Below are 18,646 nucleotides of genomic sequence, written 5' to 3'. Positions count from 1 at the left end.
TGGGTCCCAAACACTCAGTTGCTGCCCTTGCCTGGGTCCCAAACACTCCGTTGCTGCCCTTGCCTGGGTCCCAAACACTCCGTTGCTGCCCTTGCCTGGGTCCCAAACACTCCGTTGCTGCCCTTGCCTGAGTCCCAAACACTCAGTTGCTGGCCTTCCCTGTGCCCCAAACACTCAGTTGCTGGCCTTCCCTGTGCCCCATCACTCAGTTGCTGGCCTTCCCTGGACCCCATCATTCAGTTGCTGGCCTTCCCTGGACCCCATCATTCAGTTGCTGGCCTTCCCTGGACCCCAACATTCAGTTGCTGGCCTTCCCTGGACCCCATCATTCAGTTGCTGGCCTTCCCTGGACCCCATCATTCAGTTGCTGGCCTTCCCTGGACCCCATCATTCAGTTGCTGGCCTTCCCTGGACCCCATCATTCAGTTGCTGGCCTTCCCTGGACCCCATCATTCAGTTGCTGGCCTTCCCTGGACCCCATCACTCAGTTGCTGGCTTTTCTTTGGTCCCAACACTCAATTGCTGGCCTTCCCTGGACCCCATCATTCAGTTGCTGGCCTTCCCTGGACCCCATCATTCAGTTGCTGGCCTTCCCTGGACCCCATCACTCAGTTGCTGGCTTTTCTTTGGTCCCAACACTCAATTGCTGGCCTTCCCTGGACCCCATCATTCAGTTGCTGGCCTTCCCTGGACCCCATCATTCAGTTGCTGGCCTTCCCTGGATTCAGCAACACTTAGTCGGGGAGAGGAAGGAGAAGACCCCCTAAGAAGGGTGGGACTTTAAAGGTAACTAGTAAGGATCTCTTGGAAAAAGATAAGTTGAAATAAAACACTTAGTCGGGGATGCCCCATCTGTGACAGGGTACAACTGTTGTGAAAAGTAAAAGAACTGGCAATTTATACACATGCGTCATACAGTAAACTAAACAGACCTGCACCACAATGTTCCCAATAAAGCCTGGCATTTATGAACAGGTATGCCGTTTCATGGAGTGGAGAAAAACAGGTCTAGGGAACACATTGACCTCACACACAACCAAAAGCAACAGAAAGCCATATAGTCCTATTTATTTCAATATTATGAAATATCCGATAGGCGATTTAAAGCTGAACTTCTTGAAAAGTTGACTTTTTAAACTTTACATTGGGCCTGCGTATTGCCTCAAATGATGCCATGTCATATCTAGAGGACTGCTGGGGACGCTCAATGTGGTAGTCCATGCCTGAGCTGTGGTCATTCAAGTGGTGTTGCAGTGACTTCCCATTTCTTAAACGCTCCCTCTGGACCTCTTCCATTCAAAAAGCATCATCTTCTTTTCAGTTGATTCAAGACGTTCTGCAATTGGACAAGGTGTAGTTGGGGGGGTTCAAGTTCATGTCATGCTCTATCATTGTCTAATCACAGAACATCTTGCAAGGCATTCATGGGTGCCTAGGGCATGGGGCAGTAAAAAACAGGGAGGTTGATCAAAGTTTTTACCACCATCCACCGAAAGCCTGACATTGCAGCTGGAAGATGTAGTACACATGCTGCAGATGCAATGCATGATGGCTGCAACAGATTAAAACTCTGCACTGCCTGTAAAATGCAGCCAATGGGACGATGCCACAGCTGCAAGCCAGCCATCTGCCACCCATGTGAAGAGGACCTAAAAGGAACAAGAAGTCACTGCAGCACCACCTAGAAGATCACAACTCAGGCTGCATGTGGCACGTAATACCAATGACAATTTTGGCATCGCCAGCAACCCTCCAGATATCACATAGCAAATCAGAGGTAACCACACTGGTCCAATCGATTTTTCCTGGAGCTGAGCTTTAAAGGCACTGGTTAGGACAAATTGCTGATACCGACTTGTTAAACTGCAAGGCCTTAATCTTGCTTCACCATTAAGAAAATCATATACCAAAAACAAGCATGCAGCCATTGTTGGGCTCCTGGCCTTATTTTTCTCTTTTATTGCAATTGCTACATAGCCACAATAAAGACATGTCCACACAAATGGGAAAGGCCACCATTATTTCTCAACACACAACTTTCACCAACCATTCCATTGGGTTGGCATAATAACCTATGCCTAAAGCATGGCAAAGTGGAAAGACAAAGCTGCACTTCTATAAGTCCCACCACAAAGTTTAATCAAAGCAGTTGGCTTCTGACAGTCCCCATCCTAAACCATAAGCATTCACCCCAACTGGGCTTAAATTAAGAGGCGACCTATAAAAATAAGCCCAATTAGGGTGAAACACGTTAACCATAGTCTAGAAGTTTGCTTCCAACGTAGTCTGCACAATAACTGAGGCACCTTTATGCATTTCAACCTGACAGGGCTTATCTGAAGAGGGGACCTCTACGAATAAGCCCAATTAGGGTGAAAAAACAGCCATGGTCTAGCCAATGGCTTTTAACATAATCCGTGCCCTGAGCTATGCATCTTGATGCATTTGACCCCAACTGGGCTTAAATGAAGAGGTGAAATCTAAGAGTAAGCCCAATTAGGGTGAAACCCATCAACCATAATCAAGCAGTTGGCTTCCAACATAATCTGTGCCCTAAGCCAGGGGCCTTGATGCATTTTACCCCGACTGGGCTTATCTGAAGAGAAGACCTTTACAAGTAAGGCCAATTTGGGTAAAATACGTGAGCCACACAGTCTCAGTTGGCTTCCAACATTGTCCATGCCCTAAGCCATGCATTAATTAACAAATGGGCTTATCTGTACAGGGGGACCTCTAAGAATAGGGGCCTTGATGCATTTTACTCCGACTGGGCTTATCTGAAGGGAAGACCTTTACAAGTAAGCCCAATTTGGGTGAAATACGTGAGCCACACAGTCTCAGTTGGCTTCCAACATTGTCCATGCCCTAAGCCATGCATTCATTCGCAAATGGGCTTATCTGTACAGGGGGACCTCTAAGAATAAGCCTAATGAGGGTGAAACATCATGGCTTAGGATGGGCACAATGTCAGAAGCCACCTGTGACAAGCAGGACGAGCTCCTAATGGCAGCAATCAGTGCGGAGGGAGACCCGGGGAATATACTTAGGACTTGGACTGGTGCAATCTTTTCTTTGTGACCACCCCTAAAGTATAAGGCATTTGAAGGACCTTACCTTTCTGGCAATGTTCAGCTGACCAGCAGCGGTACGAAAATTCATTGTCAATCACGGTTTTCTGGCAAACTGGCTTATCTTCCATTGTGCCAGGACACATATCTCCACAGTCCTTTGGTGGTTTATTCCCAACAATGTAGTTGTTGTAGACCGCTTCCAGGACCAGTGACCAATCCACAGTAGAAAGGTAGCACAAGTCGGAGTTCTTCTCGATCCTGATAGCACCACGTGTAATATTCCGTAAGCTGTACAGCCCAATCTCCTTTAGGTCCGTCATCTCAAAAATAACCAAGGCGTAGTTGTAGAACAGCATACGGCCACGGATGACGGTGAGGTTGGGAAAGAGGTCGCTTAGGCTCTCCAGGCCCGACACCCGGAAAAGCAGTAAATAATCCGTAATCACCGCGAGCTTGGGAAAACGCAAGTTCCGGAAATCCTCAGCCTTTGCGGTGGAGATGAGTAAAATCTGGAGGTAGCCTTCAATCACAACGCAGTCTTCCAGCTGCTTAAGTTCACTTACATTGTTGCGTATGTCCCTGCTGTTGCTGCATACTGTGGGTGACAAAAAATTCATAAAATTATATATTTAATGCGGTTGGCAAACAAATCAAATACAGATTTCATTCTTACTACCATAGAAGATGATCTGTGGTCAAAAAGGCCTGAAAGTAGAACTAAAGAGTGAAAAAGTGGAGAGGGATAAGAACATCTGCTGGGACCTTATTGCTGTCTGTGTCCCCAATTACGGAGATTCGCCCTCTCTTTGTCCTGTTTACTGTAATCACCGAAAGTGAAAGAAAATCCCAAAATTTTGAGTGGTCACCAGAACAGGAAGGGGGAATCTTCCTATGGGTACATTAGATCTGGTGACACCCCAGGATTCCCTTTCACTTCCAGTTTTGGCACATGGGACAGGAAAGCTCCCCAAAGTAACGCAGATGGTTAAAGAAAAAAAAAAAAAAAAAGTGGCTTAACCACCTGGTTTTATTGCCCCCCCCCCCCCCAAACCACAAGTATAAGCTTTGTTCAGATATGCAGCCAGGGGGTTGTAAAAGCAGGTGTTGGAGCCCTGGTTTTACCACTCCCACCAACCACCCAGGGAAACAACGTCATAGAGCTGTCCAAATACTGCAGCCATGATGCTTTTCCTCGCAAGCATGGCAAAACTTGAACACTCGGTGGGCAGTATGGCCGCCGAGCACAACCCGATAGTCACTGGGGCCACGCCCCAACTGCCCAGCAACCACACTTGGTTCAGCCTTTTTGCAGGCTAGTTAGCAGTAGGAAGGGGCAGAATGAAGGGAAAACCTGGACAGGAGGGGCGGTGGTATTTACAGGAACCAATCCACTGTATTTTCCTCCTGCAGCAGCTGAAAGACAACTTCTCCCCCTCTCCCTCCTGTTGACATGCAGCTGCTGCAGAAGGAAAATACTGGTGATTGGATTTGTTCCTGTAAATGCCACCGCCCCCTCCTGTCCAGGTTCCCCTTCCTTTGGCTAGCCAGCCCCACCTTGTGTGCTCCCTTCCCCATAGTAAACTGTGTTTACTATGCTTCAGTGTGTGAATGAACAGGGAGACTGGGCAGAGCTATTCCTGTTCGTTCATTCTGTGCAGCTGAGGCAGCAGAAATGTAAGATTGAGGACTGTGTCCTCAATCACTTTTGCTGTCTCAAAAGTAAGACACTAGAGCTCCCCTGATAGATCACTTATGTCCCCCGATATATCACCAAAGCCCTCCCAACAGGGTTGTTAAAATTAAAAAAAATAAAATAAAAATCCATCCGCCATCATGGAGCGAATGCTTTGCAATTTCTGATAAAAAAAATAAAAAAAAGCGAAGCATTTTCTGATTGGATGAGCTGTTGTAGCTCTGCTATCCATTGGGAAAAGGCAAACAAAGGTGAGCAGCCGACCTCCGGTGTACAAAATGCAGCCACTCAGCACGGGACCTGGAAGCTCATAGAGAGGGTCACTATTGTATTGGTGTCTACCACTGGGATTTCCAGCTTCTAGAGGGATCCCACAGGTATGGAATGTGAAGGTATGTTGGTGCAAGCTGGTCCAAAGTTACTATATAAAATTATTCATTTTTACGTGCTGCAGCATTTTTAATTAATTTATTTATTTTTAATAGGAGGCCATAGTTCTACTTTAACCACTTCTGGACCGGAAGATTTACCCCCTTAATGACCAGGCCATTTTTTTGCGATTCGGCACTGCGTTACTTTAACGGACAATTGCGCGGTCGTGCGACGCTGTACCCAAATAAAATTGATGTCCTTTTTTCCCCACAAATAGAGTTTTCTTTTGGTAGTATTTGATCACCTGTGCGATTTTTACTTTTTTGTGCTGTAAACAAAAGTTGAGCGACAATTCTGAAAACAAAAAACAGTATTTTTCACATTCTGCTATATAACATTCACACACAAAAAAAAAATTTAGAAATTACATTTTTTTTTAACATTTTAGGCTAATTTGTTGTCTGCTACATATTTTTGGCAAAAAAAAAAAAAAATAATACAATAGGCGTATTTTGATCGCGTCTACTAGCTATGGGAAAGATTTATGTAATTTTTATTGTTTTTTTTTTTTACTAGTTAGTAATGGCGGCGACCTGCGATTTTTAGCAGGACTGCGACATTGCGGCGGACAGATCGCACCCCTGACATTTTTGACACTTTTGGGGGGACCAGTGACATTACTACAGTAATCAGTGCTAAAAATATGCACTGTTACTGTAATAATGACACTGGCAGGGAAGGGGTTAACACACGGTGATCAAGGGGTTAAATGTGTACCTAGGGGTGTGTTTCTAACTGTGGGGGGCGGGGCTTATGGAATGACCATAGAGACTTGTGATCCTATACAGAAGGATCACAGGGGCTCTGATCATTCCAGAGAGAACAGTCAGCTGTGTTTACAACAGCTGACCGTTCACTCTCAGCGGGGAACGATCGTGTGTGTCAGGCGGCAATCAGAGCCGCCTGCCCCGTGCATCGGAGTCCCTGCTGCAAAGTGGAGGCGGGAGCGCGCCGCCGGCGGCGCGCGCTCACCCCCAAGCCGCAGGCCCGCAACCGATGTACAGTTACATCGGTTGGCGAAGGAGGGGCTGCCAGTAAAACTGCGGCGGGCGGTCGTTAAGTAGTTACGTTTCCCTTACTATAGACCAGGGGTCTTCCAACTATGGCCCTCTAGTTGTTCAGGAACTACAACTCCCATCATGCCTAGACATGTCTGTGAATGTCAGAGTTTTACAATGCCTCATGGGAGGTGTAGTTCCACAACAGCTGGAGGGCCGTAGTTTGAGGATCCCTGCTATAGACGGACAATGATTAATACAACACACTAGAGCCAGCCTTCGTACTTCCTACCAAAACACTTTTTTTTTTCCTCCTGCACGGTTTATAAAAGCAGCTTTATCCAGATTGCTCATACTCGCAGCAGACAGAGTGGATTACACAACAACCAGGCTTTTTTGTGCCCCTAGGTAAGGTTTTTTTTTATTTCTGTAAATGCAGCTGCTTTAAATTCTCGGTTTTACTTTAAAAAAAAAAAAAAAAAAAAAATCACCAATACAACAATTTTGTCCCTTACCTCCGATACTTAATAGGCCATAAAGAGAAAAATATGGTGCCTTTCCAGCGAGAGAAGATTTTACTTTATTACTGCAGAACCTTAAAGAGAACGAATTAGAATTGGATTTATGTAATCTGAATATTCTGTATTAGGACTGATTCACACCTATGCATTTTAGTGCTTTTAGCATTTTACAGATTTGCACTATACATAGTGTTCTATAGGAAACCATGTTAAATGGACTGCAGTGCATTTCTGCAAAATGCACTAAAAATGCATAGGTGTGAATCGAGCCTTAGCCAATTCCGGACCATCCACCGTGTATTTACATCGCTACTTTGACATTAAATACCGGGGTTATGGCAGCAGATAGCTGCCATAACCCCGGTATATTTTTCCACAGCAGGCAGTTCGCTTTATCATAAAAGTGGTCCCAGCGGCGGATTCGCCACGGGATCACTTTTATGGGCGGCGGGAGAGGCCCTTTAAGGCCGTTGGGAGGAAGGGAGGTTTGATATCGCTCTAGTCCCTCCAAGGGCATAGAGTCGAGTGGTGGCCATCTTGCCCTCACTTGACTTCCTTGCCCATCCGTACGGGGTATTGGATAGTTTTCCCCGATAACCGGAGCCGCTTTATAGAACTTTGTGGAAGTGTGCACCGACGACCAGGTGGCCACCTTGCAAACCTGCGCCACTGACGCCTGATGATGGAAAGCCCAAGAGGCACTAAGTGCCTAAGTAGAGTACGCCTTGACAGGGAAAGGAAGAACCTGACCCCTGATGAAATAGGCCTGAACCACCCTCTGTCTGATCCATCTGGAAATGGTCTTGGAAGAAGACGGCTAAAGCCGACACCTGGCCCTTCATGGTACTCCAGGGCAATTTCTGCTCAACCCCCCCCCCCCCCCCCCCCCGCTGTCTGATCCATCTGGAAATGGTCGCAGAGGAAGCAGACAACCCTTTTCGAGGTCCATCCGTGAGCACAGAGTCTGACTTCCTGAAAGACCCCGTAGCTGCCAGATACACAATAATTGCCCGGACCACATCCAAGGAATGCAGGGCAATTTCCTTCGGATGTTTAGGCCTGGGACACAGGGAAGGCAACACAAGGTCTTCATTCAAATAAAAATGAGAGCAGAGGTGATAGCCACCAAAAAGCCCACCTTCTGGGAAGGCAAAAGCAGGGAAATCTCCCAAATATTTTTCAAAGGGAGGCTTCTGTAGAGCTAAAAAGCACCAAATTAAGATCCCAAGGTGGTAACGGAGCCCGCACTGGAGGAACTAAATGTCAGCCACCCTAAAGAAAGGTACGCCCCAGGGAGTGTGCGTCCAAGGGTCTTGGAAGAAGACCGCTAAAGCTGACACCTAGCCCTTCATGGTACTCCAGGCCAATTTCTGCTCAACCCCCCGCTGAAGGAAGGTCAAGATCGGAGCCACCAAGAAGGAGCGAGGAAGAACCCCAAGAGACTCACACCACGCAATGTACGTCTTTGATGTAGATCAGGCATGTCCAACCTGCGGCCTGGGGGCCACATGCGGCCCAAAACTGCAAGCAATGCGGCCCACGGCCCCATTACAATTTTTTTTTGCTGGGAGGAAGGAAGTCAAGTCAGAGGCACGGCCACAGAGGCTGCCTTGGAGGGGATCATCCACTAGTTGTGTTAAATTAGTGCTGGGGGGGGGGGGCTTTATCACAGGAAGGGCGAAGCGGCGTTTTATTACTTATATACCTTAACTATAGTATATATTTTATATGCGGCCCAAGAAAGTTTCTCTACATTCAATGTGGCCCAGAGAAGCCAAAAGGTTGGACACCCATGATGTAGATCTTCCCAGAGGTATATTTCCTAGCTTTCAACAGTGTAGGAATCACTAACTCAGATAAACCCCTATCCTTCAGCACCTGGCATTAAACAGCCAAGCCGTCAAAGCCAGCGACTGTAAAGCAGGATGGAAGATCAGTCCTTGAGACAGCAGATCCTTCCTGAGAGGAAGCTGCCAAGGAACATCGCCACACCAGATCGGTGTACATAGCCCGGCGAGACCAGTCCGGAGCCACTAAGATCACCGGAATCCCTTCTGCCTCAATCCTGTGTAGAACTTGGCAGAAGCTTGAGAGGAGGGAAGGCGTAAATCAGATGATACTGACCCACGGGCCACCAGCGCATCTGTGGCATCCACCAGAGGATTCCTTGACCGAGCCACAAATCTCTGCACCTTTCTGTTGAACCAAAACGCAAACAGATCCACCTGGGGGGTGCCCCACCAGTGACAGGTGATTAAACACCTCTGGATGAAGGGACCACTCCCCATAGCCCAGCGCCTGCCAAATTTTCCACCCTGGGAAGGTGTACAGCGGAGAGGGCTGCAACGAACCGTTCTGCCCACCTTTGAATGCCGGCTACCCCCAGAACCGTTGGGACACTTTTTGTGCCCCCTTGTTGATTGACATAAGCCACAGCAGTGGCATTGTCCAATTGAATGCCCACTAGACAACCCTGAACATGATCCGTCCAATGATCCAGACACAGTCTGATGATCGCTCGGAGTTACAAGACATTGATCAGGAGTCTGGACTCTTCCAACGTCCAGATCCCCTGAGCAGAATGCTTGCCGAGGACACCTCACGAGCCAGACAGGCTGGCATACATGGTGACCACTGTCCAATACAAGGGGAGGAAGGAATTACAGAGCTGAAGTGCCGGAGTGTGAATCCACCATATCAGGGACTCCTTCATGCCCAGACTCAGCCAGAACCAGAGTATATTGATTGGTTTGCGTTAACGTTACCGTCTATAAACTATAGGATATTGGTATGTAATTTTTATTTAAATGTTATGTTTTTTTTTTTTTTTTACTAGTAATGGCGGCAATCATCGACTTATTGCGGGACTGCGACAAATCGGACACCTGACACTTTTTGGGGACCAGTGACATTAATACAGTGATCAGTGCTAAAAATATACACTTACTAATGACACTGGCAGGGAAGGGGTTAACATCAGGGGTGAACAAAGTGTTAAATGTGTGCTTGCTAACTGTATGGGGGGGGAATTGCTCCTCTTGCTTACATAGGCAGATCGCGAATGGCCGGCAGGCATCGGGTCAGCCAGGCCCGCTGATTGGCTCTCCCTCTCACCAAACAGGGTGCGGGTGGGTCTACGGTGGTGCACGCTCACGCACCTCCTAGAGGCTATTGCACGAAATGATGTACAGGTACATGATTTCATGCAATAGAGCCAACCTGCTGCAGTAAATGTATGTTATGGAGGTGGGTTGGGGGAGGTTTGGGCTGCTCCCTCCCACCTGCATCCTATCCATCCATTAGCAGCCATGTGCTCCCAGTGTGGAGACACTCAAATTAAAAGTGTTAGGACTGCAGGTATAACCGGGTGCCGTGTAGTGGCCCTGCAGCTTACACATGCGTTTGCAAATGCGTGTCAACTAAACCCCTGTTCTTTATTTATATCATGAGACAGGTCTACTTGGTTGGTGGCAGACTGGAGGGTGAGTACATCACCATGCACCTCTCTTAATCCTTTTCAATTCGTTTTTTCTGATACAGGGATGGAGATGCTGGGCATACCTGCTGGTGTCTCACCTAAAGTCCCACATAGCCCACATTGTTTATGTAACCAGGGATGGAGGCACCTTGCCTACAGACTGGTGCTTCATTTGAAGTCCCACCGTGCGATTTTCGTGTGTTTTATTGGTGGATGCAGTCTGATTTGACCCCAGTTATTTCATATTTAGGGATGGAGACCATAGCATGACCTGCTTGTCTCAAGTAAAGTCCCAAATATTTTATGAAATTAGGGATGGAGGCACTGTGCTATACAGGCCAATTGCCTCAAAGTCCCAATCTGTGTTTTACACTGCATCTGCCAAGGGGTTGGAGGTGTATGCTTCTCAGCTGGTCAATTTCAGTTTGTACCATCACAAGAACATTGCTATTAGAGTTTTAAAATACTAGACCAGTCATGGATGGGGGTGGGTTGGGGGAGGTTTGGGCTGCTCCCTCCCACCTGCCTCCTATCCATCCATTAGCAGCCATGTGCTCCCAGTGTGGAGACACTCAAATTAAAAGTGTTAGGAATGCAGGAAAAACAGGGTGCCGTGTAGTGGCCCTGCAGCTTACACATGCCTTTGCAAATGCATGTCAACTAAACCCCTGTTCTTTATTTATATCATGAGACAGGTCTACATGGTTGGTGGCAGACTGGAGGGTGAGTACATCAGACTGGGGGCTGGCTGGCTTCCATGCACCTCTCTTAATCCTTTTCAATAACTGTATGGGGGGGGGGGTTGCTCCTCTTGTTTACATAGGCAGATCGCGGTTCTGCCTCTCTCGGGAATGATCGCGAATGTCCGGCGGGCATCGGGTCAGCCAGGCCCGCTGATTGGCTCTCCCTCTCATCAAACAGGGTGCGGTTGGGTCTTCGGCACGCATCTCCTAGAGGCTATTGCACAAAATGATGTACAGGTACGTGATTTCACGCAATAGAGCCAACCTGCTGCAGTAAATGTATGTTACGTGGTCGGCAAGTGGTTTATCACTTGCTGCCCACATAACGCACGGCGGCAAAGAGGTTGAACTTTAACACCCGAATATATGCAGAAGGTTTCCTTACAGAGAGCGTGCTCACTGCAGAGTGACTGAGCGGTCAGAGACCGTTCCCAGCTCTAGTATTGATCCGAAGTCGGCAGGATGGGTTTCAGATTATGTGACAGCCAAGCATGCCAGTCATGCGATTGGCCAGTCCATCCTGAGCCATTGGCTCTCTCAGCTGTCAATCAAACCCAGTGACACGGGAGTGGGAGGGCGGGGGCTGTCTCCCGCTGTCTGTGTCAATAGACACAGTAACGGGACTCAGGAGCAAGCCTGCACAGGTGCCCCAGGGAAAGCGGATTTCTGTGGGGACCCTTGATGAAAATGAGGGGCCTGTAGCACCAGCAGGGCACCCAAGAAAAAGAGGATCAGGGCTGCTCTGTGCAAAAGAGCTGGCAAGTACAGGCATGTTATTTTTTTTTTTTTTATTTTTTTTTTGTAATAAAAAATAAAGGGTTTACAACCCCTTTAATGCATTCTATGCATTAAGGAAAAACCTGTGTGCAGCATCCCCCCTCATACTTACCCCATCTCGATCCAGCCATGTTGCGTGAGAGTTTCAGCTGTCCAGGACTCTCCCGCCTCATTGGCCGAGACAGCAGCGGGCGCCATTGGCGCCCACTGCTGTCAAAGTCAGCGAGCCAATGAGGAGAGAGGGGCGGGGCTGAGCCTCCCTGTCTGAATGGACACACAGAGCAGTGGCTCAGTTTGGGTGCCCCCATAGCAAACTCCTTGCTGTGGGGGCACTCGGCATGAGGGAGGGGCCAGGAGTTCCAGCAAGGGACCCAAGAAGAGGAGGATCAGGGCTGCTCTGTGCAAAACCAACTGCACAGAGGAGGAAAGTATAACAGGTTTGTTATTTTTAAACCCCAAAAAAAAAGAAGACTTTAATAGCAATTTAAGTGTATTTTTTTTAAATGCAAGCAGTACAAGTACCCGGCATTGACCTGGTATCAGCCTCTTGCAGTCCCTGTACTGCAGTACGAGAAAGCAGCCAATCAGCTCAAGTGCCAAGAAGCACGCTGTCAGGAGGAGAGAGCTGAATGAGAGAGAGAGGAACACGCTGCTGCCCTGCTTCTCTTTTCACTGTCCAGTCATAGGCTGGAATGGGTCCAGGACAAGCTGGGCTAAGATAAAGTGATGCTGCCCATCAGATTAAAGGACATCAAGCAGGAGAAAATTGTACGGAGGAAATCTGTAGACTGAAGGTGCAATTTGCAGCGATATGCTGCTATTTTTGGCTGGAGCTCCACTTTAAGCTAACAAACGTGAATCAATTACTGATTTGTGATCATAAAAGACAGGCAGAATTGATTAAGTATCAGACAGGAAGAAAACACGATGTCCCCATCATCTCCCTATAATCTATGGAAGAGATGTGCTAGAACTAAAAATTCTGGATAATGCGAAATCGACATCCTGTTCTTCACACGGCAGGATGCTCTGCTTAAGTGTGGCAACCGGAGTGGGTGGCATATTATGACAGAACAACCTTTACTTTAACTGTGATAATAATATTTAAGCTGTTTTCTGCTAGTAACTGTCTGTATCAGTTGAGGAAGGCAGGAAATTGCCAGCAGTTTGTACACAGAGATCGCTCGTCTTGGCTTTGCACAATGATACCGGCACGCTACAGGTGCCGAGACATCAAGAGGACGACCCTTGGGACACAACCTTCAGCCGCCAATTCTAACGGGGTCAGACGGATCAGCGACACATTTCAGTCATTCAGCAAGATGTGCGCCTCCATGGAGAAAAAGATTTCTAGAAAAAGGAGAAGGACTCGAAGAAAACAGAGGACTCGAAGAATCAGAGAAGCACCAACAGTCCGATCGGCACAAATGCTGTAAGATGCTTTTTTTCAGAAATTACGTTTTTAATCTACCACCAAACAACCAAAAAAAAAACAAGAAACTGGATGTAACCCCCTTTTTTGTGATAAAGGCACATAGCTGAACATCTGATCTTTACCTTCGACCACATTCTGGAGCCTATAATCTAAAGTGATGTGTTTTTTTTTTTTGGTTGCCCTAAAAGGAACAGTTCCTCCCAGATCCTACCTTCCCATAGCATAGGCTTAACCTATTCCAACCACTTACTTACTACTCCAACCTCTATACCAGGCCCCATCCTGGATATAACAGATAGCTCCCCCTTGTAATCAACACATCTGAACATCAAAGCTTCATCTTAGACCCCTGTGTCTGGAGCCTATCTAAAGTGAGGTTCCTTTTTTGGTTGCCCTCAAGAAATCGTTCCTTCCAGATCGTATATTCCCATAGGTCTAACCTACCCCTAACACCAACCCTCCCCTCCATACCAGGCCCCATCCTGGAAATCACACATAGCACCCCCTTTGTAATCAACACAGATGAACATCTGAGCTTTACCTTAGACCCCTGTCTGGAGCCTATCTAAAGTGATGTGCCTTTTTTGGTTGCCCTCAAGAAATTGTTTGTTCTAGATCATATCTTCCCATAGGTCTAACCTACCCCCCCTAACACATACCCTCCCCTCCATACCAGGTCCCATCCTGGAAGTCACAGATAGCACCCCCTTGTAATCAAGGAACACAGCTGAACATCTGAGCTTTCCCTTAGACATCTGTCTGGAGTATCATCTAAAGCAGGGGTGTCAAACTCAATTTCATTGTGGGCCACATCAGCATTATGGTTGTCATCAAAGGGCCAGTTGTACCTGTAATACTAAATAAATATATGCAGGGCTTTTTTTCTTAGAGAATTGGTGCAGGAACTCAACCACACTCCCTAACCGAACCACATCGAATGATGGTGTGCCCAAATTACACAGTGGGAGGATCCTAAAGGGGCAACAAATACCAGGAGTGCATAATGTGCGGAGTTCAGGGTTGACAAGATGTACAGAGTGCAAAGTTCAGGGGAGCTCTGTGGGGGGGAGGGATGGAAGAGAAAGAGGAAAGAGTTGGGAGGAAGGGATGGAAGAGAAAGAGGAAAGAGTGGGGAGGAAGGGATGGAAGAGAAAGAGGAAAGAGTGGGGAGGAAGGGATGGAAGAGAAAGAGGAAAGAGTGGGGAGGAAGGGATGGAAGAGAAAGAGGAAAGAGTGGGGAGGAAGGGATGGAAGAGAAAGAGGAAAGAGTGGGGAGGAAGGGATGGAAGAGAAAGAGGAAAGAGTGGGGAGGAAGGGATGGAAGAGAAAGAGGAAAGAGTGGGGGGGGGGGGAGGGATGGAAGAGAAAGAGGAAAGAGTGGGGGGGAGGGATGGAAGAGAAAGAGGAAAGAGTGGGGGGGAGGGAGGGATGGAAGAGAAAGAGGAAAGAGTGGGGGGGGAGGGAGGGATGGAAGAGAAAGAGGAAAGAGTGGGGGGGGGGGGAGGGATGGAAGAGAAAGAGGAAAGAGTGGGGGGGGGGAGGGATGGAAGAGAAAGAGGAAAGAGTGGGGGGGGGGAGGGATGGAAGATAAAGAGGAAAGAGTGGGGGGGAGGGATGGAAGAGAAAGAGGAAAGAGTGGGGAGGAAGGGATGGAAGAGAAAGAGGAAAGAGTGGGGAGGAAGGGATGGAAGAGAAAGAGGAAAGAGTGGGGGGGAGGGATGGAAGAGAAAGAGGAAAGAGTGGGGGGGGGATGGAAGAGAAAGAGGAAAGAGTGGGGGGGGGGAAGAGAAAGAGGAAAGAGTGGTGGGGGGGGGGAGAGAAAGAGGAAAGAGTGGTGGGGGGGGAGAGAGAAAGAGGAAAGAGTGGTGGGGGGGGGAGAGAAAGAGGAAAGAGTGGTGGGGGGGAGAGAGAAAGAGGAAAGAGTGGTGGGGGGGAGAGAGAAAGAGGAAAGAGTGGGGAGGAAGGGATGGAAGAGAAAGAGGAAAGAGTGGGGAGGAAGGGATGGAAGAGAAAGAGGAAAGAGTGGGGAGGAAGGGATGGAAGAGAAAGAGGAAAGAGTGGGGAGGGGGAGGGATGGAAGAGAAAGAGGAAAGAGTGGGGGGGGAGGGATGGAAGAGAAAGAGGAAAGAGTGGGGGGGGAGGGATGGAAGAGAGAGGAAAGAGTGGGGGGGGAGGGATGGAAGAGAAAGAGGAAAGAGTGGGGGGGGAGGGATGGAAGAGAAAGAGAAAGAGTGGGGGGGGGAGGGATGGAAGAGAAAGAGGAAAGAGTGGGGGGGGATGGAAGAGAAAGAGGAAAGAGTGGTGGGGGGGGAAGAGAAAGAGGAAAGAGTGGTGGGGGGGGGGGGGAGAGAGAAAGAGGAAAGAGTGGTGGGGGGGGGGGAGAGAGAAAGAGGAAAGAGTGGTGGGGGGGGAGAGAGAAAGAGGAAAGAGTGGTGGGGGGGGGGGGGGAGAAAGAGGAAAGAGTGGTGGGGGGGGGGGGGAGAAAGAGGAAAGAGTGGTGGGGGAGGGGGAGGAGAAGAAAGAGTGGTGGGGGAGGGGGAGGAGAAGAAAGAGTGGTGGGGGAGGGGGAGGAGAAGAAAGAGTGGTGGGGGAGGGGAGGAGAAGAAAGAGTGGTGGGGGAGGGGGAGGAGAAGAAAGAGTGGTGGGGGAGGGGGAGGAGAAGAAAGAGTGGTGGGGGAGGGGGAGGAGAAGAAAGAGTGGTGGGGGAGGGGAGGAGAAGAAAGAGTGGTGGGGGAGGGGGAGGAGAAGAAAGAGTGGTGGGGGAGGGGGAGGAGAAGAAAGAGTGGGGGAGGGGGGGGGAAAGAAGAAGAAAGAGTGGGGGAGGGGGGGGGAAAGAAGAAGAAAGAGTGGGGGAGGGGGGGGGGAAAGAAGAAGAAAGAGTGGGGGAGGGGGGGAAAGAAGAAGAAAGAGTGGGGGAGGGGGGGAAAGAAGAAGAAAGAGTGGGGGAGGGGGGGAAAGAAGAAGAAAGAGTGGGGGGAGGGTGGGGGAAGAAGAAGAAAGAGTGGGGGAGGGGGGGGAAAGAAGAAGAAAGAGTGGGGGAGGGGGGGAAAGAGAAGAAAGAGTGGGGGAGGGGGGGAAAGAGAAGAAAGTGGGGGAGGGGGGAAAAAGAAGAAAGAGTGGGGGAGGGGGGAAAAAAGAAGAAAGAGTGGGGGAGGGGGGAAAAAAGAAGAAAGAGTGGGGGAGGGGGGAAAAAAGAAGAAAGAGTGGGGGAGGGGGGAAAAAAGAAGAAAGAGTGGGGGAGGGGGGAAAGAAGAAAGAGTGGGGGAGGGGGGAAAGAAGAAAGAGTGGGGGAGGGGGGAAAGAAGAAAGAGTGGGGGAGGGGGGAAAGAAGAAAGAGTGGGGGAGGGGGGAAAGAAGAAAAAGAGTGGGGGAGGGGGGAAAGAAGAAAAAGAGTGGGGGAGGGGGGAAAGAAGAAAAAGAGTGGGGGAGGGGGGAAAGAAGAAAAAGAGTGGGGGAGGGGGGAAAGAAGAAAAAGAGTGGGGGAGGGGGGAAAGAAGAAAAATAGTGGGGGAGGGGGGAAAGAAGAAAAAGAGTGGGAGAGGGGTGGGAGAAGAAAAAGAGTGGGGGAGGGGTGGGAGAAGAAAGAGTGGGGGAGGAGAGAGAAGAAAGAGTGGGGGAGGAGAGAGAAGAAAGAGTGGGGGCGAGGAAAAAAGAGTGTGCGGGGGGCGAGGAAAAAAGAGTGTGTGGGGGGCGAGGAAGAAAGTGCGTGGGGGGGGGGGGGAAGAAAGAGTGTGTGGGGGGGGGGGGGAGAAAGTGTGTGTGTGTGGGGGGGGGGGGGGAGAAAGAACGTGTGGGGGGGGGAAAGAAAGAATGTGTGGGGGGGGGAAGAAAAAGAGTGTGGGGGGGGGGGAAGAAAGTGGGGGAAAGAGCAGAAGAGAAAGAGGGGGGGAAAGCGGGAAATAATAGAAAAACGTAGGAGGAGGAGGAGGAGAATTAAAGGGGAAAAAATGGAGGAAAGAAGAATAATAGGCCCGCTCCTATGACTATGTGCCCTGCATCTCTAATATTTTAGGAATGCTCTCCAGTATCATTACTATGGAATGAAGACGCTCCCCAGTGTAAAAGTGGATGGAAATGAAATGTATTCCTATATCCAAGCGTTGGTGAAAAGGCCTCCCTTCCCCAGCCTCCAGGAGAGGCTGACCTCAGACTGAAGTCACAGGAAGTGCTGCCCCATTCTGTCCTTCTGCTTCTTCAATGGATGCTTTTATGTGAAGCATCCAATCAGAACGCAGCCATAACAAATCCAGCAAGCAGTCTATGAATGAGGGAGGGGGGGTTGGGTTCATACAGGGGGGGTCAGTACAGTCCTTTCTTCCAAGCCCTCTCAGGAATGAAAGGAATTCCGGGCATTTTGCATTATTTTCTGAGTGGGGGGAGGAAGAGGATGGCTGAGGAAATAACCCTTTGGCTTCAGGGCTTTTCTCTGTTGAAAAGCACTTTGTCACAGTCAGATCCGGCAAAACAGAACAATAAACTTGAGACGATCAGAATAAGCAGCACATGACTACATCTGCTCTCCTAAATCATCCAGCACAGGCCGCTGAATGCTGAAAACCTGGAATAGATATCCTTCATAGATTACATGTACTATAAAAGAAATAGGAAAGAAAAAAAAAAAAAAAACAACACTATAAAGCATGTACAATGCAAAAAAAAAAAACCCCAAGCATGTAGGTATGTAGCATACTAAATGGGAGTAACATCATAACGCATCGCCAAGCTTCACGGTTTATTCGCTATGGGAAATCATCTCACAGTTTTCTGCCAGACCTCCATTTATTATCCAAGTTTTGAAGTTTAAAAACTTTACTGGTTTTCGACCACACCGAGGACAAACTTTGAAGAATCAGGATAGAAAACTTCTCAAACATCTCCTCCTGCTCTCTAGTTCTCCTCACCCCTTCCCATGTTCATATGGTTCAAAGGCTTTCTCCCGGAGACTCCGCCCTTGCACAGAACTGATTAGACTTTTGTAGTCCGGGACTACTATAGAAATTGAATTGAGTCATTCACCTTCAATCTCCAGGACTTCTCCCCAGTCTCTCCCATCCTCTGGAACTCCCTACCCCAACCTGTCTGTCTGACTAGCTCCTACTCTGCCCACCTTTATGCAATCCCTGAAAATCAATCTCTTTAGAGAGGCCTCTCCTGCCCAACAACTGAAATCTTTTCATTTCTCCATCAGCATTTCCCCAACAGTTTTTGGCTTTTAAATCACTTGACCCTCCCTCTTAGATTGCAAGCTCTTGCGAGCAGGGCCCTCCGATACCTCCTGTATCAAATTGTACCGTGAAGCTGAATAGATGGGTAGAATTTCAAACGAAAATTCTTAGCAATTAAAGGAAAGGAAAAATTCAGCTTAGCTGAATCACAGATCTTTCCCTGCCTCTCTGACAGAAGAGCCGTCTGCTTTGTTTACATAGACAGGCGGCTCTTCTGTCATTCTAGCTGAAGATCAGCTTCAATAAATAAATAATAAAATGTTTTTTTATTTG

At 48.5% G+C, this 18,646-nt stretch overlaps 1 protein-coding gene and 1 long non-coding RNA gene across 2 annotated transcripts in view; one reads left to right on the top strand and one right to left on the bottom strand.

The window, feature by feature from the left end:
* The window catches only part of LOC309552287, a 376,806-nt gene that overhangs the window by 140,467 nt on the left and 217,693 nt on the right, over positions 1–18,646 (top strand). The window lies entirely within an intron of this gene.
* Positions 1–18,646, bottom strand: part of IGF1R (insulin like growth factor 1 receptor) — a 365,402-nt gene that overhangs the window by 298,092 nt on the left and 48,664 nt on the right. The window contains exon 2 of the mRNA XM_082253176.1: positions 3,115–3,666. Coding sequence (XP_082109302.1) covers positions 3,115–3,666 — 552 coding nt within the window. The remainder of the gene's footprint in view (positions 1–3,114; positions 3,667–18,646) is intronic.

Source organism: Pelophylax lessonae, assembly GCF_965119305.1.
Source record: "Pelophylax lessonae genome assembly, chromosome: 4".
Taxonomy (NCBI): domain Eukaryota; kingdom Metazoa; phylum Chordata; class Amphibia; order Anura; family Ranidae; genus Pelophylax; species Pelophylax lessonae.
The sequence above is the reverse complement of the archived record's forward strand: the minus strand, read 5'-3'. Positions and strand labels throughout refer to the sequence as shown.